Source organism: Helicoverpa zea, chromosome 26 (genome assembly GCF_022581195.2).
Source record: "Helicoverpa zea isolate HzStark_Cry1AcR chromosome 26, ilHelZeax1.1, whole genome shotgun sequence".
NCBI classification, from domain to species: Eukaryota; Metazoa; Arthropoda; class Insecta; order Lepidoptera; family Noctuidae; genus Helicoverpa; species Helicoverpa zea.
The window spans coordinates 5,752,528-5,779,654 of NC_061477.1; the positions used below are offsets into that span (position 1 = coordinate 5,752,528).

Genomic DNA, 27,127 nt, shown 5'->3' on the forward strand with positions numbered 1-27,127 from the left:
TCTAGACACTTGATGGCGTATTGTCTTAGTCATAAGGTAAGTGCATATATTTATAACTGCTACGATAATATGTCAAAAATCTTGCTGGAAAATTCTTTGTTCGTGTATTTTTTGCGAACATCACTATAATATTATGTTGGTTGTGTTTATAGAACCGTGTCTCATTCGTGTGTGCGGAAAGCTATCGGCCGACACGCCATGGAATCAAGGTTTCAGAAAGCTGTATGTTTCCGAAGATTGCCAGATATGAAGGTAAGGCTCGACAAATACTATAAGCATTTATATTTTCAGCAATATTTATTGGCTGTCTTCATCGCTGGGTATAAAAGTCAGCGCAAACTATTGAGGGGTCTAAACGCTGTCTACAAATTTTAGCTTCTGTATAAATATTGGACCATTTTTGGTAGCTGTTGGAACAAAAGTTGCTGCTGATAATATGTACCTAAATATTTATACCAAAGTTGGGTTGACATTTCGAACTCTTTCGCTGGTAATAAAATCTAGGGAAATGCAAATTATTGGAAAATGTCGTGTGCTAAGTCACCTTCAAAGATTGGTGCGTGATGGAAGGTTGTTACACAGAAAAATTTCAGCTGGAAGGTAAGGTAGACTGGCTTCTCCTTTTAAAGTATTCACCAGATAGCAGGATTAGTTCGAAAGTGATATCGACCCGTTGTATACCGGAGCGCAGATATACGCGAGACACAATTGATTTTCTATTGTTTTATAATTAGCGGCATACAAGCAGTTAAGGATACTCCGTCGTTGATGATTTTTCAAGGCACTAATGTTGTGTTTCTTTGTCTTCAAAACCGCAATTTCTTCAGGTTATAAACATCTCTGTTGCTGATTTTTCTTTTGAGTTTTTAACTGAGAGGATACTAGATTCTAAGGTGGGGCGGTGGTCTGTCGAATGAATTTCTTTGGGCATCCCAGGACTTGTTGGTGAAAATGATATTTCAAGACATTGCTGGTGACAACGTTTTCCTATAAATCTTTAGAACAGCTACGCGGGACAGCGGCAAGCCATCAATAGTTTCAAGGTACTCGTGTAGTAGTAACCGATAATCGTTCTAACTTTAGCGTAAATCGATAATTATTCTACCACTTATGTTGCTGTTCTTTGCATCGACTGCAAATGCGCAGATAGTTTCGATTTCATCTATTCTAAAATATCTTCATGCATCTTGATTCATATATTCCCAGATACAACACGGAAGACCTAATATGCATGACACCAAAAAAGCGTTTTGGTTTCAGATTGGTAAAGAATTTGATGCTTTAGAATCTTTCGCACACATTTTCAGGAATTATTCTGTTCAACCCTCGCATATTTCTTGCCCATACATAATTTTTCAGATATTGTTAAAGTTCACACAGTGAACTGCATGTTTCTCTTCACTGTCCTCACAATGCCATATCGGTTTTAATCAAATAATGCCTTTATACAAAAAAAAAGTACTCTAGTCAAAGTAAGAATCTATCTAGAATACAAAAAAAAAGTGTATTTCACTTACCGTATTCGTAATACAATTAGTAAATAGGCCATAATCTAACTTTGTCTGTTGCAGATAAGAGGCTTGCTTTAAGTCCAAAAAGGCAGAGACCTCAAGCTTCTTTACGTAGGAAACCAGCTCCCAAAGTAGACCCGCCTGTCAAATCTGAACCAAAACCTAGTTCCAATGATGCTAAAACTTCTAAAGGTAATTAAAATGTCAGTTTTCTCAAGACATGTTGATTTCATGTTTTTTTTCTTCTTCTAATGATTTTCTTGCTTCCGCCAAGGTCCGGCCAAAGTCAAACCTGCAGTTCCAGAAAGCACAGCTACTACTAGAAAACGTATGTTCTATTATTTAACTGTTTTTAATTTTGAGGTCTGTTTTAGAGAAAAGCTTAGCTTGAAATTCGACTCTTTTCTAAAGTAAAAATACAATTAGACCCTTCAAGACTTAAAGTCTCAAGTCGATTAAAGCAAATATATATTTTCTTCTTCTTAAATACAGCAGAAATAAAGAAGCCAGAAGATAAGAAGGAGGTTCTACTACCTGCCCGAGTGCCGCAGGAAGGGCACTATGAACTAAACGCGCGCATGACTAAGATGGTCGAAAGGGAACTACAGGATATTATGATCAAGGTAATAGTCATTTTAACTTCAAAAAAACTATCAAAAATTGTTGACTGCATATATGAAGTAAAATACTTCAATGGATTTAGAAGTAGAGATAGTGCCCGCGATATGGAAGTTTTGAGTCTGTCTAGGATGCTAAATGTATGTGGCCTAGGTTTGAGAGCGATATGGCAAAATATATTTAATTTTCTTCGAAAATTGTCGTCGGAATAATGATTTAAATCAATATTCTGTGTACTGTACATGTGTATAATTATACTTAATTATACTTCGGCCGTTCAGAGAATGCGTTCCTGACACCTATCAGTTAGTCACGACTAGTGATGGGCACAACATAACACTGAGTTCGTTACCGTTCCTTCAAAATGAACCGCCGCATTATTTTAAGATTATTTTCGTTTTAAATTGGCGGAATCATTTGTTTTATATTTTAGTTATTTAAGTGGAAACCAAAAAAAGGTAATATTCATATAATAAAATTGTTTTATTTATTCTTTGTTACAAGTACATTGAATTGAATGTGCGAACAGAATATTAATCAGACTCCGATTTGCTTGAGGAGGTGGTGTCTTCATCATCATCTTCGCCTACATGTATAATTATATTATTATCAATAACAGAATCAATCCTGATATCTCGGTCTAACAAAAGCCGGGTAATCAAATAAAAACAGATCGAAAACACTTGAAAAACGTGGTCTATGCGCACGAAACGACAACGGACGACTGTTTTAGCGTCACAAAATGGCGGCCCATAACGCCATTTGGGGTTACCATTTTTAATCTAAGTATAAAAATGCGGTTTGGTCATAGTTTTATTTTTATATTTCATAAAAGTTATAATTAAGTCTTATAGTCCATTATTTTCCAATTCTTAAAAAGAAAATCAAAACGTATTATTTTATAACTGTATAAGAACAGATTACGATACTTGCCTGTTATTTTTAGCACAGCACTACAAAATATAAACCGCTGACATAACCTTGTAATAGCGCAGTATAGATTTAGAAAAATATTGTTTACCAAGTTATTTGACACTCAGTTTGGCACAAAATTATAACATTCATTGATTATTGATATAATAATGTTGTTTTAATGCTCCTCAATTGTTAAAACGGTAAACAACCAGCAAAAATATTTTTATCGTAACTGCAACGCCATTGCAAAGTTACGTCGTCAGTTCAATCGCGACGTGTCAGGAACGCATTCTCTGAATGGCCGAACTATAATTGATTCATTGATTGACCACGCCTCGGCAAACGTAGTGTAGGACGTCCTCAGGCACGGTGGAGTGATGACTTGCGCAAGACGGCTGGCAGGAGCTGGATGCGAGAAGCCGAAAATCGATCTCAGTGGCGTGCACTTGGAGAGGCCTATGTCCAGCAGTGGACTGCGATAGGCTGATGATGATGATGAATTGATTCAGTTTTATTTTATATATTACAGCTGTGGCAAGAACTCCCAGACAATCCCACGGATGAGACCGAAGCTGTAGTAGTCGACAAACTAAGAAATAAGGCAGGTGACGACTTGAGAAATGTAAGTATATCAATTTCATAGAGGAGAAAATTAATAACTTGTTACTTAAATCAAAAAGCTCAAACATAGAAGGAATAACAAAAAAGCACAGACTAAGACATAAGTCTTGTTCAAGGCGTGGAAAATTACTTACGTATAATATCTTTAAGCAACAATATTTTTATGTTACAGGTATTGGGCTTAAACATCACGAAAAGACTGTTGAATGTTCACAACCCGCTTTATGTAAAGGTAAATGAACTTTTATTTAAAAGTCTACAAACCAGTATTATTCTATAATTTCACCCATGCTAGAAGTCCCAGCTAACTTTACTCTAAAAACTCTTAACGTGTATATTTTCAGGTACAATTCTCGGGTAAGCCAGAGAAGGTGCATCTGGGTGAATTCCTTAAGAAATACAACTTCAATGCTTTTAAACGCATAGAGCAGACGGTGAACATGTTTGCGGCGCAAGTCAAGACTATTAATGACTTTGATCGACTATGCAGCGCTAAGGATATACGATGTGGTATGTATAATCATTAAAATCACATGTTTCTAGAATAAAATTTTAAATCTTTTGGATAATATCTAGAGGCAGTTAAAAAGGCTGTTTGAACACGCTCTTGTTGAAGATAATTGTAATAATCATCATCATCATAGCCATATGACGTCCACTGCTGAACATAGGCCTCCCCCTTAGATCTCCACAGATACCTGTTGGAGGCGACCTGCATCCAGCTTCTTCCGGCGACCTTTATAAGGTCGTCTGTCCACCTTGTTGGTGGACGTCCTACGCTGCACTTGCTAGTCCGTAATTGTAATAATGTGTTGTTCTTATTTCAGGTGATATAAAAGTGTTTGTTAACCCTATCTACAAGTTTACAAAATGCCCACAAAATCTCGTCACTAGCTTTTATGATAAAGAAGAGGACACAAGCGATGAAGCTGCAGAAGTTGTTGATAAAAGCAACGCAAAAACGGAAGAAAATAAATCTCCCGAGAAAGCTAAACCAAGTGAAAAAGTCCCTGAAAAGACAGAGCCAAACAAAACTGAAACGGTTAAGCCAGCAGAACCTAAAAATGTTGTTAACAAACCTGCTATTGAGAACAAACCCGAGAGTAAGGCAGCTGTGAATAAACCAGTTGTTGAAAATAAAGCTACCGCTAATAAGCCTGCAGAAAATAAAGCCGTGCCTAACAATACTGCTGTGAATAAATCTCCCGAAAAGCCAGCAGCACAAAATAAGAATGTTGTTAACAAACCAGCAGAAGCAAAGACTACAGTTGCAAATAATGCTACAAGTAATAAGCCTGCAGTTGGAAATATTACAAGTAACAAGCCTGCAGCTGTAAATAAAAGCAATGATACTAAGGCATCAGTAGAAATCAAAGAAGTTAAGAAGCCTCAACCTAATACTAAAATCAATGATACAGAGAAAAAGGCAGCTCCAACACCAACGAACAATGAAAAAACTGGACCAAAACGAAAAGAAAAAGATTTTGATGACAATGATGAATTGGATGATCATGATATCCTAGCCTTAATGTCTGAAGGAATCATATTAGACGAATGTAGTGGATCTGACGAAGAATAGATAAGTAAAATAAATTAAAATAACTCGTAAGTTTATTACAAAAAAGCACTGCATACCCTAGTCCTAGAAAAGACTAACCTGAAAGCTTTTTTAATAATAAGTTACGTTATCGTCACAATTTGGTGTAAAATATTTAAAAATAAAACAATGATTCAAATTTTTGAGTTTATTTCTGGCTACTTTGAGTATTTTGTGAGTATTCTAAGATTAGTAAAAGTGAAATGAGTATTTAATTTATTGCTGTTCTTTATTCTCCACGACTTCATCTTCCACCTGAAATGGAAAATAAATATTAAATAAGGTTTCTTTACTAAATTGTTATAAAGTTAACCGACACTGCAAAAGTGACATGACGGCAAGCTGCTTTTGGTGATCGGAGATCCCACGTCTTTCCTCATTATCACTACAACCTCGAAAGTAAACCAATGTTAGTTCTCTCTTGAGGTTATAAGGAAAACAGCCCCTCCCCCCCTAAAGTTAAGAACCTTAAGAAAAGTAAAATGCATCTGAGGTTTGCGGGGCCATAAAAATGCGCATCCAGGGCACCTAACATAGGAGCACAGAGTACACATAGGAGCCTGGCCCAATGTATAAGGGAACCTGTCAACAACCTAAAGGGCCCACGATTACACCTTTTTTCAAATGAAGGGCAATCGTTCTCTACCAAAAAGAAGTTATTAAATAGAACACCAACCCATAATTTAACATCTTTACATTACGAAACAAAATTATTGATGGCTCGAAAGGGTTTGGCGTAGTAGCGACGAAGTGCGTTTCTTCTTCGGTTGAGCTGCTTCTTGTCTCTTCCTATCTTCTTCGAATATATCTGCCAAAACGTATACATCCTTCTGTGCCACCTGATGGAGGGAAATCGAGGATTGAGGATAGGGACAGGAGATAAAAAGGATTTTAGGATTAATTATATTATTACGACAAAGTTACTTTCATTAAAGATTTTAAGACACGGAGCTACAGGAATAAGGAGATGTGAAATGTATGTAATCGTAAAGTAAATTTTGGAATCTTAATAAATCCATGGCCATTCTGATTCTTAAATTCGAAAATCGACTAATCGGAGTTTCGGCTGTCTACAAATTCAATCTACAACACTACTGCAAAATGTAATGTTGCTATACATAAAATCCGTCTTCAATGAGCACTATCGTTTTCACAAAAGGAAGCTATTTTATTTAGAAAAGTACGTACATACCATGTACATACCATCGAGCTTAGTTATAAGGAGACGCCGTTTTGATATTGACGTATCTATAGTTATATAAATATGAAACAAACTATGCAACATAGTTCTGTCTCACTCTTTCTAAGCAGATAAGTGTATTTGAAAACAGGGACAACAATATTTTTGTGATTGCGTAAAATGGTGACATTTACTTTTGAAATCCTCCTGTTTGTAGGTGCGTGCCATATCTGGCCATATATGTCATGGTAGTTGTGCTGTCAAATAGGTGCTCTTCGTGACTTATTTTTGCTATTTTATAGAATATCACTCGTGTTTACTTTTAAGACTTTACTATTTCAATAGTGAAATAATCAACGAATATGCCTATGTGTTGTATTTTGAAGTGTGGTGCTAGGAAGCACCAAAATCAAGCTGGATTGTCTTTACACAGGTTAGGAACCTATTTTTGCTAGAAACTACATAAAATAATTCACATTTTATAAAAAATATGTTACGGGAACATGAATTGATGGTGAAAGTACTTATATTTTGGTTTATTTCTGTATAAAAACCTATATTTAGAAATAAATGTTGTTTACAATAACATGTTATATTGGCATAGTGCTGTGCAGTTGTCATAATAGTATCGATATAATATCCACTTAATAAGTCTGCTTTTACAAATTTTAACATCAGAACTTACTGTCCCTAAGACACTGAGCCCTCAGAGTTGTGTATTATTTTCAACAAAACATCAGTTAAAAACATTTTGATTAAAAAGGCGTATTATAAAATTCAGGATTTTAAAGACATATTTTATTGAAAATAATATGTTTTGCCTTTTTATTTTCACATGATGCTTCTACGGCGACCACGGGCACGGCAGTGCTTCCGCACAGACGAGCAAATCGGAATGCAAGTTGCAATATTTGCTTCAGAACTTAGTTACCGAATATAGGTTTCGAATTGTATAAATATTTTTTTCTTAGCACTAAAATTGTTTTGTACAATCGATTAATACATAATTAGCTCCATTTGCATTATATAACTTTCTCATGAATAGCTTGAAAACGATTTTAAATTATTGTATTTTTTTTAAGAGAGTATCTCCTTATGGCGGATTCTTCTTCATAGGACCGAATCTTTGGCACCCTGCAACTAGTCTGTCGTGAAAGAACTTTCATAGGGCTATTTGAAATAATAAATAATTACTTTGCCTTTTTTTTTTTCAATGGTATCACCCTACTGAAATGACTCCTCCCATTTGGTTGATGTTGTTGAGGTTATTAGTATCAGTGAAGTTAATGTGATAGTTAGTTCTATGATGAAGAGATTATTTATACTCGGTTATTTTTATGCACCCAGTAAGACTCGTACCACAGATTATATAATAGTTACTACGTAACAGATAAATCACTCCATACAAAAAAGTCCATACCTACTGTTATAAGCACCTACAAGTTCCCAACTACCTACAAATTCCTAGCTGCGTTATAAATTGAACCTTAAAAGCTCGACCGCTTGATTGTTATTTCAATGCGATAGCGCACAGTTCAGTGACCGCAACCGTGCCGTGGCCGTGCTTAGGGTTGCTTCTTACAATTTATTAATATTTAAGTAGGAAAACAAAGTTACGCTTATTTTAAGATAGCCTTTTTTAAAACTGAGTTTTTAAATAAAAAGTAATATCAAGAATATTTTTCTTTAGTTAACTATTGTATTGCCTACTAAAATGGAGTATGGGTACATATTACTAAATATTACCTAATACGTTAGCATAGGTAAGTACTTAAGTAAAGCTTTCGTCAAAATCAAAGGCGGTTTCCAACTATTTTTCGAGCACAAGTGCCATACCCCATATGGTACAACTCCGTCGAGTGTTGATACATACCTAAAATTGGTTTCTGCGTAGCGACACGCGTAATGTTCCGAGTCGTCATTAAGTTAGACCAGAACTATACCTACTTACACTCGAGATATGTTTTGAGCTACAAAACTCACAAAATCACAATACAGTTCATATAACTAAGTAGGTATCTAAAGTAAAATAAGTACCTAATGATCTCTGTTGTTAAAGTCATAAAGTAGATAAGTATTAATTTATTTAAAAAAAAATTGAATTACTAGATAAGTTCATAAATATAAAATGTTTCTAAATCTTACAATAGTCGCATATAAACTAACACAACTCAAAATACTCCATCAGTTTGTTAGGTAGCTTAAAAAACCTAATAAAAACGAACAGCATAACATGCCACGAAATAAAAATAATAATATTGGAACGCGCGCGGCGCGTGTGCCTATTGAAAGCCCTGAGCCGCGTGGGGTTACCGGTAACCCAACGAGCGGTAGGCATTTATCGCGCGCAAGTACGTCGAGTGACAGAGGCCTGCTCGTACATACTTCTAACTAGAATACAATATCGATATTTGTTGAATCCGGTAGCGGTACAACCCTAGTAATGGCAGCCATTTTAGTTACTACTGCAGACTGACAGTAGGTGTGCACGTTTTTTTCGTGACATTTTCTGTCCCTATACTTATTTGTCAATGGTACATACATAGAATTGTGATTTATAATATAAAATAAAAATAAGATTTTATTTCTGTTGTGAGTTTCTAAAAAAAAAACTAGTAATCAATAAATAAACGTTGAAAAAACATCGTTTAATTATTTCCTTGTAATTTGTTTTTAGTAACCTAGCAACATCGAATTTACAGTTTTCAATGGTGGATGCGGCAACGTATACGGCTTGTCACTGAATTTATTGAATTTTTAGAGTAATTCCCTTGCTAAGTAGAAGTTTAATATCTTATCAAAATGCGTCGCAGCATGGGCCGTCGTGGTAATATGAACAATACGGGCGGAGGACCGCTGATGACCGAACATTTACAGGTAACCACTAAATACCCACCATCGTAAAAACCTTGTATATTTTCAGTAAAATAATCCTCGTTGCTGCTAACGTATATTTTGTTAAAATCTATAATATAATATTCTAAAACGCTATGTTTCTACAAATGAATATTCGAAAGTTCATTAAAAATCGATACTCAACTATAACAATTTCTGATACAAAGTACTGAACTTGATTGCATTGTTTTAAAAATAATTAATAAATGATTACGGTTTATGGGAAGCGCTGTTAATCTTCTAGCTAGATTCATCATAAACTGTTGACACAATGTTCATTGTAACTGCTACGCATTTCGTATTTACATTGAATTCTGGTCACATCCCATTCTTAAATAAGAAATCAGTTAGTTGCATACTCAAATGGAGTATAAATACCATGGTTTTATTTCCTTAGGACATTGATTTGGAATTGGAGTTGCTGAAACGCAAGCGTGAGATGATTGAACAGCAACAACATTTGCTGGCTATGGAGCAACAATTCAACTCATCGGTATGATTCAAAATAGGCAGTATTAATAAGAATTTTTCTTGCAGGCTCATTACTGCACCAATCTTTATTTATTTATGTCTTTCTTTGTAATAGGAAAATATTATGTTCCTGTGTAAATTCCCATAATTATTTCGTCCTAGTGCTGAACAAAAATGATATTTTATAATGTCATGTATGTTCAGAACTTCAAAACCAAAGAGATAACCAAACAACAAAGTAGAGCTTAACTGTCATAAAACTAGTTTTTAAATGAAAAAAAAAACAGTCACTGTTCAGCTATTGTGATAAAATTCAAGTCCAAAAATTCTTACAGAGGAAAAATTGATCTATAGCTAAGTCTTCTTAAATTCTACATTGACACATTCACAACCTTTTAGTATGGTGAAAACCTTACTTTGAATGTTTTGTTGAAAAGTTTGATGCTTTTTGACATAATATTCTAGTTGATAAGCTTTTTCAACATGTTAATGTGTCTGTCATTATGTATTTAAGAAGCTGATACTTGCTATGTTCAAAGTTTTGTTCTGTAATTGTTTTTTGGAATTGGAGTTTAGCACATAATTAATTTTACTGTGTACTATAGAAGCTCAAGTGGCTGAATATCTAATGCCTTTCCATTAGACCAGTTCACTTTCAAGTATGCTGAAGTGTTTTTGCCATTCAATTAATTGATTTATATAATTAAAAGTCGATTAGTCCCTTGGGCATTGGATAGTTATTGAATGGCCGGAAACAAAAGCAGATTCAGCATATTCCTTAAATAAAAATCATCATCTATTTTATAATTGAATTTCAGAGACAATCGTATGATCCAATGCGATATGATGAACCAGCACAGCATGGTTCCAATCGCGATTTTACGCATTTGTACGACTCCGGACCCAAATACCGCAACCAGTATGGCAAAAAACGCCAACCTGAATTTGCCTGGCAATATGATGGTTCTCCTAAAAGAACCACACCATCAGCTAAAAAGAAAAATCCTCAGCCCCCATTTAACCAACATCACCAAAGATCTTTTTCTGGTTCTGGCCAAGGTTCAAAGTATCCCTCTAAAGGGCCTACGCCTCTCATGGATATAAAGGTAAAACAATCTATAGGCCAAAGGATTGCGAACCAGAAACCTCCACCGAAGGCACCCCGTAAAGACTTCCCTCAGGGCAAAGTGTCAAAGCCAAAAGCGCCCCCTGCTCCTAACAAGCTGGCGTCCCACGACGTCGCCAAGCGTAAGGCTCTGGTGAGCGCTGCGACCGCGGCGGCATCAGATGCGGATGTATCGCGCATGCTGCTGCCTGACCGCGTGCCCACGCAGCAAGTCAGCGGGCGCTTGGAACTGGCTTTGGGCGCGATCATGAAAAACATCAGGGCACTGATCGATAAAAACCCTGAGTACGGCTCTGTGTTACGCTGGGTCCAGCTGCAGCGTGTTATGAAACAGGCTGTGAGAGAGCGTATCCGAACCGTCATGTTGGGAAAAGTGGTCGGCAGCCTGAATGAAATCCTTGCCGTGTACAGGGAGGAGTTCCCCGAAGAGACCGATATTGATATAGTAAATATAGCCCTCGAAGCCGGGGGGGTCGCACACGAGGAGCCAGATAACAATATTAAATTTATTGAATCAGGTAGGATACATTTTTATCTATTACTATTGGGTTTTATCTAAGGCAGTAAACAATTATAATTTTCACTAAATCAGGTTATCTTGTAGTACCTTCTTTGAGGTTTATGATAAAGCATAAGCGAGCTATAATTGGAAAATCAAATAATTATCATTTGTAAAATTTTTATACATACTTTCATCTTTAAATCACTGCCAGGTGAGATTATAATGTGCTGTTTTTCCAGGATTTATTAAGTATAGCTATTCTTTTTTCATAAAATTATCATGAATTTGATTTGAGTTAACCACTAACTAGCTGCTATCCGCGGTTTCAGCCGCATCCCGAAGGAACTACAAACCGAATACCAAATTCATTTTAAATCTGTTCAGCAGTTTGGCGTGAAAGCGCGACGGACATACTAATTTCGCATTATTTTATAATAACGCAGCAAGGCTTACAACTGTAAATTAACTGTATTTGTGTGTAACATAAAATGTCAACTAACTCTTTGCTTACAGCGGAACCAGAGAACTTCTACAAACTCAACATGACTTGCGCCATCGAATCGAAATTGTTTGAAATGTTTAACAAAGTGAGTTTTTCTAATCTGCTTCATTTGAATTATTTTTTTAGTTAATTTTATTGACAATGTTTTTTTTTTTATAGCTTGAAGAAATGTATGGACAGCCTCAAAAACACACGCTAGGAAAAGTCGAAGGGACGTCAGGGAAAGCCGAAGAGACGCCAGGGAAAGCCGAAGAGACGCCAGGAAAAGCCGAAGATTCGCCAGGAAAAGCCGAAGAGACGCCAGGAAAATCTGAAGAGACGCCAGGTAAAGCCGAAGAGGCGCCAGGAAAAGCCGAAGAGACGACTGGGAAAGCCGAAGATATTACACCTACTATTGACCTTCCAAAAGAAGCCGAGAAAAATGCTGAAGCCAAGGATGGCCCGGAAGAGCATAAAAAGTTTATGAACACTGAAATTAAAGTGTTTGAAATAAAACGGATTTTACCGCGCATAATGAAGAGATACATTCCGGTAAGTTCCTATGAATGCATCGTCATTCAAACTTGAGTGAAGAATATACCTCTTATAGACCTGTTACATGTGAGAGGAGGCCGCAGCCCAGCAGTGGGACGATAAAAAAGGCTGTAACAGAACAGAACAGAACAGACCTGTTACATTAGTTTTGCATAATTTCACTACAGTTACAGCCTTTTTATCGTCCCACTGCTGGGCACAGGCCTCCTCTCACACGGAGAAGGATTGAGCATTAATCACCACGCTTGCTCAATGCGGGTTGGTGATTTCAGACTATATAGTCCAGGTTTCCTCAAGATGTTTTCCTTCACCTTTTTATCAGCCATTGGTGTCTAAGATATACTTAGAAAGTACATACAAATTTAGAAAAGTTGCATTGGTACTTGCCTGACCTGGATTCGAACTCGCGCCCTCATACTTGAGAAGTTGGTCCTTTGCCCACTAGGCCACCACGGCTTATATAATTTCAGTATCAGTGAATTAATAATGAAAGTGTAATGTTTGATTTAATAATTGTCTGGATATGTGCTGCCAGCTATGAAGTAATCTCTCACAAAATAAATAAACATAAGACCCGACTTACATAAGTGATTAACATAAGATTAAAATTATATTTAATTTAACAAATTGCATTTTTTTTTCAGTACATTGTCAAGCTCTTAAACGTGGATGCGATGTATCAGACTACGAAGGCAGCTATAACAATGAAAGCCTGTCAGAAGGCATCGGCAATCTTCGTCAAACAACTGCCTGAGGAAGTCCAGAGTGACGTCAAGGCTACGGCTCAAGCTCAAGAAGCTCCCACTGAAGAGCGTCAGAATATGTACAACTTGCCTTATTATGTTAAGGTGAGGACTTATCTAGCATCGGGGCCAAGACCAAGGCCTGCCGGGGCTGCGGGATTGTTCGAAAGAGTTACCGCGGACTTGGTACATAAAGGGCTCACGAAGGAACATGATGGGTTTTAGTCAATAAGAGTCTGACATTCCCTCTCATACTGCTAACCCCCAAAGAATATTTGTAGAGTAGCTGGTTCCAATCCACTAATGCATTCTTTTACTTGACAGATTATGGGTCGTCCCACACTGCCGAAGCGGAAGGTGATGCAAACATTCCTGAACCAATTCAACCCAAAGTCTATAAAGAAACACAGGACTATCCACAACTTGCTGTTTGTCGGGTTTTCAGAGAAATCTGATTTTGATATCATGGTTGGCGCTGATGGAACTATGATTGGTAAGTTATTAAAAATTTACAATATATTTTGGTTGGATCACATAGTTTTATATCCTCGTAAATAATCGTTTTAATTACAGGACGATGCAAGCTCAGTGTAAGAATCTGTTCAAAGGGACCAAATGCTGGCCAAAACGGTGAGAATGCTGATGAGAACGCATCCAAGGATGAAAGTCAGACTGAAGCCAAAAACGGTGATCAGAATGGATCCAAAACCGATGATCAGAATGAATCCAAAAGTGGTGATAAGAGCAGTGACATCATATCTAGTGACCTAGACTTCCAGATCACAGATCTCCTGTCTTCGATAAGGAAGTCTGAAGAAGAAGATAAGACTAAGGATTCTGATAACAGCAGTGCTGAAGTTCAACTTGCAGCTGAACAAGGCAAAAATGATACTGACAAAGCAATTACTGACAAAGAGGGAGATATTGCTAAAGACAATCAAGAAAATACTGATAAAATTGAAAATAAGGATACTGCTTCTGAGAAAGATGGAACCAAAGATGGTAATACGGCTGAGAAAACAGGAGATGTCAACGCCATATCACAAGAAAATGGTGACTCAGAAATGGCTGAGCCAGCTAATGACCTTCAGGCAGAAAATACAGAAATCAAAAAAGAACCAACAGATACTGAAAATACCAATGGATCTGACACTGTAATGTCTGAAGTAAATGATAATGCGAAGTCTGAAAACGGCGATGGAACTGACATAAAGACTGAAACTTCTGACGATTCCAAGAATGCTGGTAACAATGCTCAGACTGAGCCACCAGAAACCAAAACAGCGGAAGAAGAGAAAACTGATAAAGTTGCAGAGTTGAAGAGTAATACCTCTGGAAGGTCTACACCTTCGAGAACGTCGGCGCGATTGGCTAACGTGACTCCTAGCACCATTCGTACACGGCGAGCTAGCAGACTCGCAAATAACTAAATACTAATAAGGTCCCATTCAAACAGGTTGACACATTTTCGACAACTGCTGATGACATTACATTGGGCATTTTATTTCTGCTATCATTTAACATCCTTGGCAGTTGTCTGAAGCCAGGAAATCTAAGTCCAGTCTTATCAAGGGGTATCGGGTTGCCCAGGTAACTGGGTTGAGGTGGTCAGACAGGCAGTCGCTCTTTGTAAAGACTGGTACTCAACTGCATCTGGTTAGACTGGAAGCCAACCCCAACATAGTTGGGAAAAGGCTCGGAAGATGATGATGCTTGCGTATCTTTTATAAGACCTTGAATGCAGTGTTGAAAATTGTCCACCTCGTTTGACGGGACTTTATATTTTATCAGGACCTGTAGTCGTCATATACAATTATACAATGGTAAATATAATAATTGCCAAATATTTTAAGATTTCATGATTATATAAATATGAGGATTCAATTGTGCAACTCATATTTTTATACATTCAAATGTTGATTGTGTTTTGTTGATTGTAATTGAACTACAGATATTCGTAAAATAATTATAGAATGGTGATTTTTACAGAGCCTCGCGCTCAGAGATTTGTTTTAGTTATAATTGTATAGTTTTAATTATAATGGGTAATATAAAGTTAGTTAAAATACGGTTAATGTTAATCTAGTTTACAATTAAATAACACCAGTAATTAAGATACCAATTGTTAAGATAAATATCACTTTCCTTCAGTTATATTGAAAAAATAGTATTTTCAACCAGAATTTTACCTTTCAGTTATTTTAAACATTGCATGTATTCAAACAGTCACCAATTTCATAATAAATGTGTACAAAACCTGTAAAAGTATTTTATTAATAAAACCAATTAAAGTAAAATTTGTTCCATAACACCTATAGAAAGTCAAAAATAGAAAAAAATAATGTCTGCGCCGGTATAGAGCATTAGTATTTTGCATTTTTTGAGAACTTAATGACGACCCGATGGAACTTACGTTTTCACACTAGCGGATTTGGCACAAAAAATATGCCACGCAGTTCTGTTCGAGTGTATAGGTACGCGCGACAATCTATACAAATAATAAATCTGTAAAAAAACTGTGTCTGTACATTGAATATATAAAAAAAATAATTGGGTGGGGTTCAGAAAAAGTAATGGAGCACTAATCCAAAAAAAAAATTCTGTCTGTATGTCTGTTTGTTTGTACACGCTAATCTTCCGAACTACTGAACGGATTTCAATGATTTTTTCTTTGTTGTATCAGTATTAAGCCTGGTCAACATATAGGCTATAATTTATCTTCGAAACTTGAAGACCTGATGCAGAACTCCAACAGACCAACAAAACTATAAGAGATACAAAAATGGTGCCGTGGCGAAAATTGTTTCATGTGATGAGCATTTTCAGCTGAGATAATAAATTTTAACACTTTCGATGCCCAGCACCCGGGATTCGAGTCGAATCATAGTTCATTCCTTATGCCCGCAACCCGAATACCGAGTCGTCGCTATGTGTAGCTATAGATGCATGTGCTCATGCCCAGGGGATCTACTCTAATTCAACGAAAAACGAAGTTTCGTACGAAATTTCGCGAACTTCTTACCACGATTCCATTTCGTTTTCCATCTCTTTCAATGCATTATTTTTTGGATTGGATGGACGGCTTGGCTCGCTACGCCACATACCATCTATTCTTTTAGGGAATACGGCTCGCTTTCAAATGACGCGCGCACCGCGCACGTTCGGGAACTCGAGCGTGCATTTTGTTTTGATTGCGCTCTTTTCAAAGTCGACAATTTTTTTTGTGCAATAACTTAGGCCGAATGGTATGATTGTTGATGTGTTAGTTAGAGTTAGTAAAAAAAACATTGTTTAATCAGACACCTTATAGGTCAGAGCTAGGGCCCAGGGTGGGGCAAGTGCCCCAGCTTGCCCCAGTGTGGCTACGCCCATGGGTACCTACATGTAAAAATGGCAGGTGGAGACTCGCCACCTCACTTACTGGGCCCCCGGGAACAACAAGAGGGCAACAGGGACATGAGCGGCTGAAGGGTGAGGATACCTCGGCAGACTTTAAACGCAGATTACGCGCTCCCTGTGCTTACCGTGAGGCACCTACCCTCCGAGCAGGGCTACTAATCCTGCTGTAGCGACTCCACTCTGGACGGCCAAGCCAAGCCAGAGGCGTGAGATCTACCCTCGTCATGGTTCACTCCGACCGGCCGGAGATGGGGGACAGTATACACTCCCTGAAGAACTCAGTATATATAGCCCCGCGGGGTCGCTACCCCCGTCATCAGCCTCAGATGTCCTGCGGTGCCCATATCTCATTATTATTGTCGTTATTATCTCAAGAGCCTTTGTCCCAATTATGTTAGGATCGACTTCCAGTCACGATGCAACTGAGTACCAGTGTTTTACAAGGAGCGACTGCCTATCTGACCTCCACAACCCGGTTACCCGTTCAACCCAACACCCCTTGGTAAGACTTACTGGTTTCTGACTATAGTATGGCCATAACCGCTGTGCACTCCCTGAGGTATGCAAGGCGAGGTGGGAGGCGAGGAAAAAAGAGCATAAGCTCACATGAGATCAATACACGTCAGACAAATCTAACGATATCAGTTTTCATTTCTAAGACAGGACTTGTGGCGGAACGGTGGTCGGAATCTATATTATGCTCGATATTGCATTAAAATACCTAGACAGTTGATGAATGAGAACTAAAGTTAAAATTCAAATCAGGATTTTTTTTATTGAAAATTTACTATAATTACAAACAAATAGATATATGTAGATAGTATAAGAAGTTAAGTTATTCCGTTTCAACTTCATCTTCCATTTCGTCATCATCTTCATCGTCCGTGTCGCCATTGGAACTTGAATCAGAGTCTTGCAAATTTGTTATGAATGAATCGATAATATTATCGAACCTAAAATCGCGATTCCAGTAATCATTTTCATTTTTCTGGACATGATATTTCATGATCGGAAAGCTTTCTCTGTCTACTTTTCTTTTCTTGAAATATTCAGCCACTTTAAAAATCACGGCTTTTACATCTCGAGATAACGCACGACCCATCTTTGAATTTTTATCTCATGTGCATCTGACATTGACGGTCCGATACAAATGACACTACCTGCCGCCACGAGCGTTGACGGCGGACTGACAGACCGCGTCACCCTCCGCCTCTCCGCGCGTACCTCAGGGAGTGCGCAGCGGTTATGGCCATACTATACCCATAACGACTGCCAAGAATGTTCAATGACAGCCGGAACCTACAGTTTAACATCCCCTCCAAATATCGGTCATTGGTAGGTATCCAAAATATACGTAGAAAGTACATACGAACTTAGAAAAGTTGCATTGGCAGGCACTTGCCAGACCTGGAATCAAAGACGCACGCTCATACTTGAGAGATTGGTTCTCTACCCACTAAACCACCACGACTTCCACTAAGTCACCACGACTTTGTCGTCTATTTAATGTTTTTTTACGTAATAATACGTGTAATATTTTTGCCACACACAACTTAAATGCGTACTAATTAGAATCACTACTTTTATCCCTATGGTCACGTCTATTGCGGTTCAGTTCTCAGCGTTTTGTTTAGTCTGCTGTGCTTTTGCCGTTAAAGTACAAAAATTTAATATATGGAACGTTTCTAATGGTTATGCGTATTCCGTTGTTTTCAAGTCAACTGGCCCTTAAAATTCAATATCAGACTATTCAGATCTTTGATTTTGCTGACCCCGTAGTCGCTGGCATAAGGGACAGGATCCGCGTACGAAGTCGCGGGCAGAAGCTAGTATTAACTAAGAAAAGTGCTTAATGAATACGTACCATGAGCTGGTTTATGTAGTACTCGTATGTAATGGTGTCTGTGACCGGGTCCAGCGCCGTTTGCATCATCTCATCAAACTCCTCCTGATGACAATAAAGTTTTAAAACGGCTTTAACTGGGATCTAAACCTTTTTTTGGGAGATGGGAAATCATCATTAAAATGAAACCTTCCGCTGTGAGTTACGTTATGCTTAAGTATATGGAAGGGAATTTAGGGCTTTCTGAATAAAAGCTACCCCTGATCCCGATATATTACTTTCCTCTATGCCCTGATCCTTCTTAAACCAGGGCAGCGATAACTATGGAAAAATCCCATAACTCTAGAAGACTTTGGGCCATATCCCGATTATGATGACATGTCTCGTAAATTTTGAAGATGTACTAAGTAACGTTATATGATATGTATTAGGTACCTATGTAGTAATTATATTTACCTGTGTGAAAGGTTCTCCTTCTTCGAGCATGAGTTGTGTGAACCTTTCCTTGGTGAGGTAGCCGCGTCCCTCTTCGTCGAAGTAACGGAATGCTGCCAACAGCATCTCAGCACTGGCTGGGTAGAATCTAAACCAAAACGTTAGTGAGAAAGGACTGGCTGTTAGATATTGCTTCTTTTTAGAAATTCCCTTATGTTACCTAATATCTCTACATACTCCCTTCTGCCCTTAGGTATATACACACCCATAATGAACTCTGTTTATCTCCTAATGTAGTCCTCCTATAAATCCCCTTATATACCCCACTTATACCTACTCCCTTACCTATGTACTCTCCTTTATGTATACACCCTTTTTTTCTAGTCCTTATATAAACTCTTATGTATTTCCCCTAAGTATTTCTTACGTGCTTGGACATTCCCAAAATATTTTAGTCACCCCAACTTCCTTCCGTTTGATTTTATATTAGGTTAAGGTCTCCTAATAATGCCATATTTATTCATTAGCATTTTTCAAAAATAAGTTGCTTCCTCACGAAACATTGCATGGCAAGAAATAGTTTATTAACCAAATCTATTGGCAAACCTGTGTTCTACCATGGCCTTGCACAAATAAGGTAGGAAATTAGCGAGCGGCACGTTTCCCGTCGCCTCTTTGTTTTCCGTCGCTAAGATCACTTCCTGGACTTCAGCTTCGGTTGGACAGCACCCTGGTGAAAGAAAATTGCTGAATTGGGAAGTTTAATAATTCAAAAAAAAACTGTGTCATCATAGCTCTTAAACGGATGAGCCGTTTTTGATGGGGTTCTTTTTAACAAATTAGAATAGGCACTTTTTAAAAGTTAAAATAGGATCAGGGTTTTTGAAAGAATTACACCATTTATTTTGCCAAGGGAAGATATAAATGGTTTATTATCTACATCCACACTTTTATTTTACCGAGGAAAGATTTGTATGAATGTAATCAACAAACTCCAATACCACTGGACCTGGACATGGGATGCTACTTGCTAAATTATCCCTCTATACCATATCCGAATTCGAGACCCTAGGAACTTTAATAAGAAGTTGGCATAATTACTTACCTAAAGAACGCAAGATCGTTCCAATCTCTCTGACATCGACGACTTGTTTTGCTGAATGATCGAACACCTCAAAAGCTTCCATAATTTTCTTTTCCAAGTCATTGTTGGGCTGAACTGCAAATAAAACATATTATTTAGTAGGTTAGAAAATAACTTTCTAAAATGATAAAATAAGATTGAAAGAAAGACATTACTTTTAGGTTCCTCTTTCCTGCCAGCCATTATATCAACCTGAATTTAATGAGATTCACAAAAATATCTAACATTATAAGACCCTAAACTAAAATAGCATTATCAATTTAATTTGTTTCTAGGCAACAAACCGCCATAATTCTAATTTCCCGCTATTTTTCCAAAAAGTGATTTTCTTGTCTATGGGTATTTAGTCGATTAATATTATTCACAAAAGATGTTTCCAAACGCATCCCTAATTTTTCCGTTTCCGCATCCGTTACGTGTTGTTGCGCGGCCATCTTGGTTTGGCTTCGCGCTTTCTCGTTGTAATTTTTCGCGAGTAATGTTTGATTACACTTAATTTCCGTTATTATTGTGTGTGAATTGGAATATAGTGATTTGTGAACAGAGAGAAATATTGAAAACTGAATTATGGATCCGGCTAAGATGAAAGTTGTGGATCTAAGATCCGAGCTTGGCGCCCTCGGTTTGGACACCAAAGGGAACAAGCCGGCTTTAGTTGAAAGATTGAAGAAAGCACTAGAAGCAAAGTCAGGAAAAGGTAAAACCTATTCGATTTATGGGTACCACGCCTTGCCCGATCGTTTTACATTAATTTTCAGGTTTCTCTGTATCATAGAATCAATAATAATCGTAAAGGCACGTGTAAAATTTTTGGCCAGTACAAATGTTTGATGAGTTTTTAACGCTTGCTTTCGCGAGCATGACGTCATGCCGTCATAACTCAACCAAATACTGTATATAATTATAATATTGAAACATTATGAACGATGACAAAACTCCGGATAATAATTTCCCGTTCACATTGTATTGCGTTCAAATAGTAAAACAAACAGATCAAGGTTATATTTTGTTAGTTTGTTATAACCTAAAACAGAAGTCTTATACAATAAGATACAAACAAAAACATTGTTTTGGTTTGAAGTGTCAACCAAGGTTTAACCATTCCAATGAAGGAGTTATTATCTAAAGTTTTTACATGATAGATAGGTACTGTCAAAGCTGGTTTCATTCACCTTTTAATATCATAGTTTAATAGCAGTTAAAAATATTGTCATGTCCTAAAATGACTTATTTATCAGATAAATTATAATCTTCCCAAATAAGCCATAATTTGAATATTATAACCTCTCTGCCTCCATTTTGGTTATTCCATCAATTTCAAACGTAAATACTGATTGGAATCTATACTCTATTTGAGTGGGCACTTAACTTTGGTTAAACCACCTTGATAGGACTTTTTACACAAATACATATTACACTTATTTACACTAATACATACATACATATGTTTGATGTATTTACACTGCATTTTAGCCGCGTTTCTTTTTAATATAAAAAGTTACCAAGTTTGTTTACCTTCAGCTAAGTGTCTATTCTAATGGAGTAATAAACATCACTAAACAACATAATTAAACATCTTCCACACTAATCTACTTAAGAGGAAACATTTTCGTTTGTTTGTTTCCTAAAGAAAAAATTGAAAAGGTCTTTTATTATTGGGAAGCTATACTCTACCCGAGCACATACTACTTCATAAGCTATATTTTATCCTAAATCCTATAGGAAAACATTTCCCCCTGGTATATAGGTGAAACCGCAGGATAATAGATAAGTTACCATAATTGCTTTGGTCAGTACATTTACCAACATTGTGAAATTGATAACAATGATTTGCAAAAATAGAATTTGTCAGTAATCATAAATGCACATTGCTTTCTAAATAGGCAATACTTGTTGGCCTTGCTGATAATTTACCAATCATAGAAACATTATTCATGGTGTTTGGAAACTCTGCCACTATTTGGATTTTCCTTAAAAAATTATAAACTTAGAACATTCACATTTTTGCATTATGAAGGGGAAAAATCTAAGTTTAATTCATGTTAAGTACAAGCATACTGATCAGGCAGGAGGCATACCATCGTCCTCCGCTCCTTTTTCCCAATTATGTTGGGGTCGGCTTCCAGTCTAACTGGATGTAGCTGAGTACCAGTGCTTTACAAGCAGGAAGGAGGCCTACCATATAAAGAAAATTCTGTAGAAAGTCCTGGCTGTCATTTGAACATCTTTGGCAATTGTTATGGGTAGTCAGAAACCAGAAAGGTAAATGGTTTAGGGTCAGATATGCAGTCACTTAATATTAAACACTGGTACAGGACTGCATCCATTTAGACTGAATGCCATCCCCAATATTTGAGAAAAGGCTAGGTAGCAAACACCATAGGATTTTTTATTGAGTATAAACATGTTCTTATTTTTATCTGTCTTGTTACAGTACTGCCTGACACATCAATACTCGACACGTCTACAGAAGATTCGGATCTACCAGCTACTCCGAGGCGTACTCCTGCTCCTCGAACGACTCGGAGATCATCATCCTCGAGGCTCGCAGCCACTCCGGCTAAGATAGTTGTAAGTTGAGACCTGAATTTAAAGTCTACAGTAAAGGCTTGGTCAAGAATAGTCGAGTAAGAGCTGCAAAATCATACAAGTTATTTTTGAAAATATATTAAGTTATTAAAATTGTCATTAGTCTGTAAGCTTTCCTAAGAATAAATAAATAAAAATGGGGTTACTAAAGTGTGTTGATTTTTGGCATTTTATCAGATTATTATCAGAGTTTTGTCTTTTCTGTAAATTAATTTAATGTAGAGCTCTGTAGGCTATGGCGGGAAACTGTTTTGGCCAACCTTATGAATTTTCGAATCTTGTATTAAGCATTATTCCACCAAAAAAGTTATGTTTCTACTAGCTCATCTCCTGATGTTGCCCAAAAGCCTGGTGTTATATTACCTCTATCATATTCAAATGTTTACTAAACAATTTTTTTCTATCCTCCAGCCAGTACGTGAAGAACCGCCACAGCCTATACCTGAGGAACCGAAGCCAGGAGAGCCATATTCACCAAGCCAGGAGGATTCTGACAATGATTCCCCACCTCCCGCCAAAGCGGCGCCTAAACCTGCACCTGTATCTCCCCCCAAACCTGTGGCCCCGCCCACGCCAGTCGCGCCTCCTGCGCCGGTCGCCGCCCCCGAGCCTGTAGCGGCCCCTGTAGCCCCTCCCACCCCTGTCGCGGCTCCTGCTCCCGTCCCTGCGCCCACACCTGTCCCGGCCCCTGAGCCTGTGGCAGCACCTACGCCTGTGCCGGCGCCTGAGCCCGTCGCGGCACCTGAGCCGGTAGCGGCACCTGAGCCTGTTGCGGCACCTGTTGAAGAAACAGAACCGTCTCCTAAAAAGTAAGTTAAAATGAGGTTTTTCAGTGTTAAAATTTGATGTCACAACAAATGCACAGCTTTTGACAATACCTTTAATTTGATTTCAGGAATAAATCGTTGACCGACGGAGAATCAGGTAAAGATTTCAGTAACATTTAAAGTTGAAATATTTAAGTTTTCTATACATTCGTTTGTCATTGAGAATATTAATTGAAAATATGTTTTAGAACCAATGGAAGTGCAAGAAAGTGCTAATGCTGAAGCAGAGGCTTCAGACAAAAAAGTTAAGGAAGACAAAATGGAGGAGGATGGTGAAGAAAAGGGTGATGAAGATAAAGATGACAAAAAAGATGATGTGAGTGTCAATAGTAATTACTAGCTTCTGCCAGCGGTTTCACCCGCATCCCGTAGAAACCTCTGCACGAACCCAGATAAAAATAGCCTATAGCCTTCCTCGATAAATGGGCTATCTAACACTGAAAGAATTTTTCAAATCGGACCAGTAGTTCCTGAGATTAGCGCATTCAAACAAACAAACTCTTCAGCTTTATAATATTAGTATAGATTTAATTAGTGCTGTTTACTTTTTAGTTAAAATGTAAGGTAAATGTAAAATTCATAATGTTGTGGAAGGATTCATACTATAATGAGTTTATTCCACACACAAACACACACATCCTGACAAAATTTACTTTGTGCTGGCTAAACCTATATCTACAAAAAATATACAAATTTAAAAATACAAACATATGTGAATAAATAAGTATGAAATTATAAAGAGCAGTAAGTATGATATTAGATAGTGGCTAATATCAAGCATCGTTATCGCATATAAAATGTTGGTAACGCATTTTGAGAAGCACACGATCAAATTGGCTAGGCGAAACAAATTGATACAAATAGCATAATTTAAATATTTGCTTTTTTTAATGAGAGGTTAGATAAAGACCATTTTTTCGAACGGCAAAACACATTAAACAGTCTTCATCTTAAGTCGGTATTATAATTTGCCTTCAAAATGTACGAAAATAAGGTGGTATCATTCAGATTTCTGTATATTTTTTTTTGACCTGTGAAACCAAAAGTTCTAGTTTATCTGTCAGATAAATTCAGAGACTGATGAAATGTCAGAAAATGTCAGAGACTTTTGAAACTGGCCATCAACTATATTTCCCTAGAGATTTTCTGCTTTACATGGCTATTGATGTTGATTTCTAACACTTACGCTAATATTAGACAATTAAATAAAACAACTTTTCCGATCCGAAACGTCGGAATTAAATAATATTAATATAACCGCGATAAAATTCGTAAAAGTAGCTTTATTTAAGTAGCTATTTATCCTAATAAAATGATATGTTCTCCAGCGAGAACGTGAGCTAACTGAAGAAGAAGAATGGGATCAACTGAACGAGCGCCTGCGAATCCGTGAACAAGAACGACTCGAACGAGAACGGAAACAGGCCGAGGAAGATGCCAAGCGGTTGGAGGAACTTAGTGATGTATGTATATTGAGATTTTCATTAACTGTAAATATTTTATTCAGGGGCTGAATTTGGACTGTAAATTTACCAGAAAGTTGAATAAAAAACGCAAAAATATTTATTTATATTATTTGTGCATGTGCATTCTGCCTACTTTTTTATTGTTAGCTATGAAATTACTAACCTTAATACATAGAGTTTTTTTTATTGTTTCTGTGGTTTAAATAGGAAAAGATAATAATGTAATATAGGGCTAGGGCTACGTTTTAGATGCTCAATTACTCGAAACTACTCTGAAATTTTTATACATAGACCGGAATGGCGTTCGATTATTATTTGCATAGGTCACTTATCAGATATTTACCTACACACATTATATGCGTCTATTTATATAGGTAATAAATTATTGCAGTCAGCCTTCCTACGATTCATAAAATTCTCATTTTTCCTCTTTTATCATTGTTAGTACAAATCAATCAATCTATACTTATATTCTAAGACTAAATAGATCAAAAGATCTATCAATGTTAGCTTACCCGGGGGCGCGAAGGAAGCTACAGAGAATACATATAATTAAAATGTATTGTATAAATTGCAAACAGGACCCAGTCAGGCTGAATCGTTTGAAGCGCAAGCATGAAAAGAAGGCTCGGTGGAGTAACTTCTACAGGGCTGTGGAAGTCACTAACGAAGTACTTACACTGCCTGAGGTATGTTGCTCCTCTAGTCTCACTTCTCAATAACATAAATCACTACATAGTATAAAACAAAGTCTCATTTTCTATCCCTATGTTGCCCGGGTAACTGGGTTGAGGAGGTCAGATAGGCAGTCGCTCCTTGTAAAACACTGGTATGCAGCTTAATCCGGTTAGACTGGAAGCCAACCCCAACATGGTTGGGAAAAAGGCTTGGAGGATGATGTCCTTTTGTACGCTTAAATCTTCAAAACTACGCAACCGATTTTCATGAGGTGTTTTTTTAATAGATAGAGTGATTGAAGAGGAAGGTTTATATGTATAATAACAACCATTAAATAGCGGGAAATACTGTTATCGCTGGGGTCGCTAGTGTTCATATAAAACCTTCGGGAAAAGGCTAGGCCGATGATGTATTTAACTATACCATTTTATTGTATGACAATGAGTAGATCTGGTCCAGACACAATTGATTTTCTGTTGTCTTATTCACGTCATAGAAGCTCTTATTACACTCATATAATAAAAATCGTAAAAGGTCCCGTCGCTACAGTTGTCCAAAATGTGTCTTTAATAGGCCCTGGGTCTGAGTTAAAACATATTGATAGATCACTTGGTAGGTTCGTATAGATAACTACTAATCTAATTTATTTGTCTCAAAAAGGTTCATGCTTTTCAATCTGAATTAGAAACGTAATGAAAAATTATACAGTATTTTTTTTCGACAGGAGGCCCATGCAAACAAAGAGAGGAAAGAGTCAACTGAAATTAAAGTACCGGAACCTGAAATTGATGAGAACAAAATCACTCTGTCTTGGTGTAAGTATGATTATCAATACTTAATATTTAATCGCTAATGCAAATGATGGATTTTATAATATCGTATTTGCAATATAGAGATAAATAATTTTACAAGACCATAAGATGGAAGTGTTTTTATCATATTGACTAAAATAATCTAAACTAAGTAAGCCTATACAATGGTGTTGGATTACACACCATCTTAAGTAAAATATTAATAGAGTTTTTATCGCATAATGAACGCGAAATTAACCATCATAGTAGCCACATAATTTTAACTACATAAATCTGTTTTTTTTTTGTTGGCATACCATCAAATGACGGGTCATTTCTCGGTGTGTGTTAGCACCGTGAGGGAGTGTCAGACTCTCACTGACTAAAACCCATCATGGTTCTAAAGGCTTTTATTTACCAGGGCCGCGGTAACTCTTTCCAACAATCCCGCAGCTATTTCTTCTATCAATTAACAACATTATAACATTGTGAACATAATTGTGCAGATGACAGTGACCTGAACCAGTACATGGAGGTGCCGGATTTAAACAGCGTGGTGCCGCTGAGTGAAGGTGCCTTCGCCCACGCGTGGGCCGGAGCCCGCGCCAGCCATGGGGTCAATGCCGGACGACTGTGCTACGAGGTGAGTACGCTTTTTAATTACAGTAGAATGTCGATTATTCAAATTAATTAGGACCGGGGCCGATTCGGATAATCGGACTTAAACCGTTAATAAAGAA

The 27,127-nt window shown here is 37.2% G+C and overlaps 4 protein-coding genes across 5 annotated transcripts in view; 3 read left to right on the forward strand and 1 right to left on the reverse strand.

Annotated features, from left to right (window-relative positions):
* Positions 1-54: 54 nt before the first annotated feature.
* Positions 55-5,401, forward strand: LOC124643052. The gene is made up of 8 exons (XM_047181890.1): positions 55-252; positions 1,572-1,703; positions 1,786-1,839; positions 2,004-2,134; positions 3,574-3,666; positions 3,838-3,897; positions 4,010-4,175; positions 4,493-5,401. Exons 1-8 carry the CDS (start codon positions 225-227, stop codon positions 5,242-5,244), a joined length of 1,416 nt encoding a protein of 471 aa, XP_047037846.1. The 5' UTR covers positions 55-224; the 3' UTR covers positions 5,245-5,401.
* On the reverse strand, positions 5,396-20,288 carry LOC124643053 (dynein regulatory complex protein 8). Its single transcript, XM_047181892.1, has 6 exons — positions 20,192-20,288; positions 19,998-20,111; positions 19,499-19,622; positions 18,914-19,040; positions 18,479-18,562; positions 5,396-5,517 (listed from the first exon to the last, which is right to left on the reverse strand). The coding sequence occupies exons 1-6, from the start codon at positions 20,217-20,219 to the stop codon at positions 5,479-5,481; spliced, it is 516 nt and encodes a 171-aa protein (XP_047037848.1). The 5' UTR covers positions 20,220-20,288; the 3' UTR covers positions 5,396-5,478.
* Positions 9,138-15,475, forward strand: LOC124643051. The gene is made up of 8 exons (XM_047181889.1): positions 9,138-9,319; positions 9,735-9,830; positions 10,627-11,452; positions 11,950-12,023; positions 12,098-12,469; positions 13,117-13,320; positions 13,540-13,708; positions 13,789-15,475. Exons 1-8 carry the CDS (start codon positions 9,245-9,247, stop codon positions 14,643-14,645), a joined length of 2,673 nt encoding a protein of 890 aa, XP_047037845.1. The 5' UTR covers positions 9,138-9,244; the 3' UTR covers positions 14,646-15,475.
* A 169-nt stretch (positions 20,289-20,457) lies between the features above and the next one.
* The window catches only part of LOC124642914 (heterogeneous nuclear ribonucleoprotein U-like protein 1), a 35,455-nt gene continuing 28,785 nt past the window's right edge, over positions 20,458-27,127 (forward strand). Inside the window, exons 1-9 of one of the 2 annotated variants that reach the window (XM_047181667.1) lie at positions 20,458-20,733; positions 22,471-22,607; positions 23,037-23,434; positions 23,521-23,549; positions 23,641-23,768; positions 24,781-24,915; positions 25,500-25,607; positions 26,321-26,411; positions 26,894-27,030. In XM_047181667.1, coding sequence (XP_047037623.1) covers positions 20,604-20,733; positions 22,471-22,607; positions 23,037-23,434; positions 23,521-23,549; positions 23,641-23,768; positions 24,781-24,915; positions 25,500-25,607; positions 26,321-26,411; positions 26,894-27,030 — 1,293 coding nt within the window. In that variant the 5' untranslated portion in view covers positions 20,458-20,603. The remainder of the gene's footprint in view (positions 20,734-22,470; positions 22,608-23,036; positions 23,435-23,520; positions 23,550-23,640; positions 23,769-24,780; positions 24,916-25,499; positions 25,608-26,320; positions 26,412-26,893; positions 27,031-27,127) is intronic. The other variant, XM_047181668.1, reaches the window with a different exon arrangement.

Bases quoted from the DNA above. Each gene is read 5' to 3' on its own strand.
- LOC124643052 (XM_047181890.1), top strand. From the start codon at position 225: ATGTTTCCGAAGATTGCCAGATATGAAG. The intron at 1,704-1,785 runs GTAATTAAAATG...GCTTCCGCCAAG, and splicing joins TGATGCTAAAACTTCTAAAG to GTCCGGCCAAAGTCAAACCT. The intron at 2,135-3,573 runs GTAATAGTCATT...TATATATTACAG, and splicing joins TACAGGATATTATGATCAAG to CTGTGGCAAGAACTCCCAGA.
- LOC124643051 (XM_047181889.1), top strand. From the start codon at position 9,245: ATGCGTCGCAGCATGGGCCGTCGTGGTAATATGAACAATACGGGCGGA. The intron at 9,320-9,734 runs GTAACCACTAAA...TTATTTCCTTAG, and splicing joins TGATGACCGAACATTTACAG to GACATTGATTTGGAATTGGA. The intron at 9,831-10,626 runs GTATGATTCAAA...ATTGAATTTCAG, and splicing joins AGCAACAATTCAACTCATCG to AGACAATCGTATGATCCAAT.
- LOC124643053 (XM_047181892.1), bottom strand. From the start codon at position 20,219: ATGGCTGGCAGGAAAGAGGAACCTAAAA. The intron at 19,041-19,498 runs GTTTGCCAATAG...GTTTTGGTTTAG, and splicing joins AAGGCCATGGTAGAACACAG to ATTCTACCCAGCCAGTGCTG. The intron at 5,518-18,478 runs GTACGTATTCAT...TTTCCATTTCAG, and splicing joins ACTACATAAACCAGCTCATG to GTGGAAGATGAAGTCGTGGA.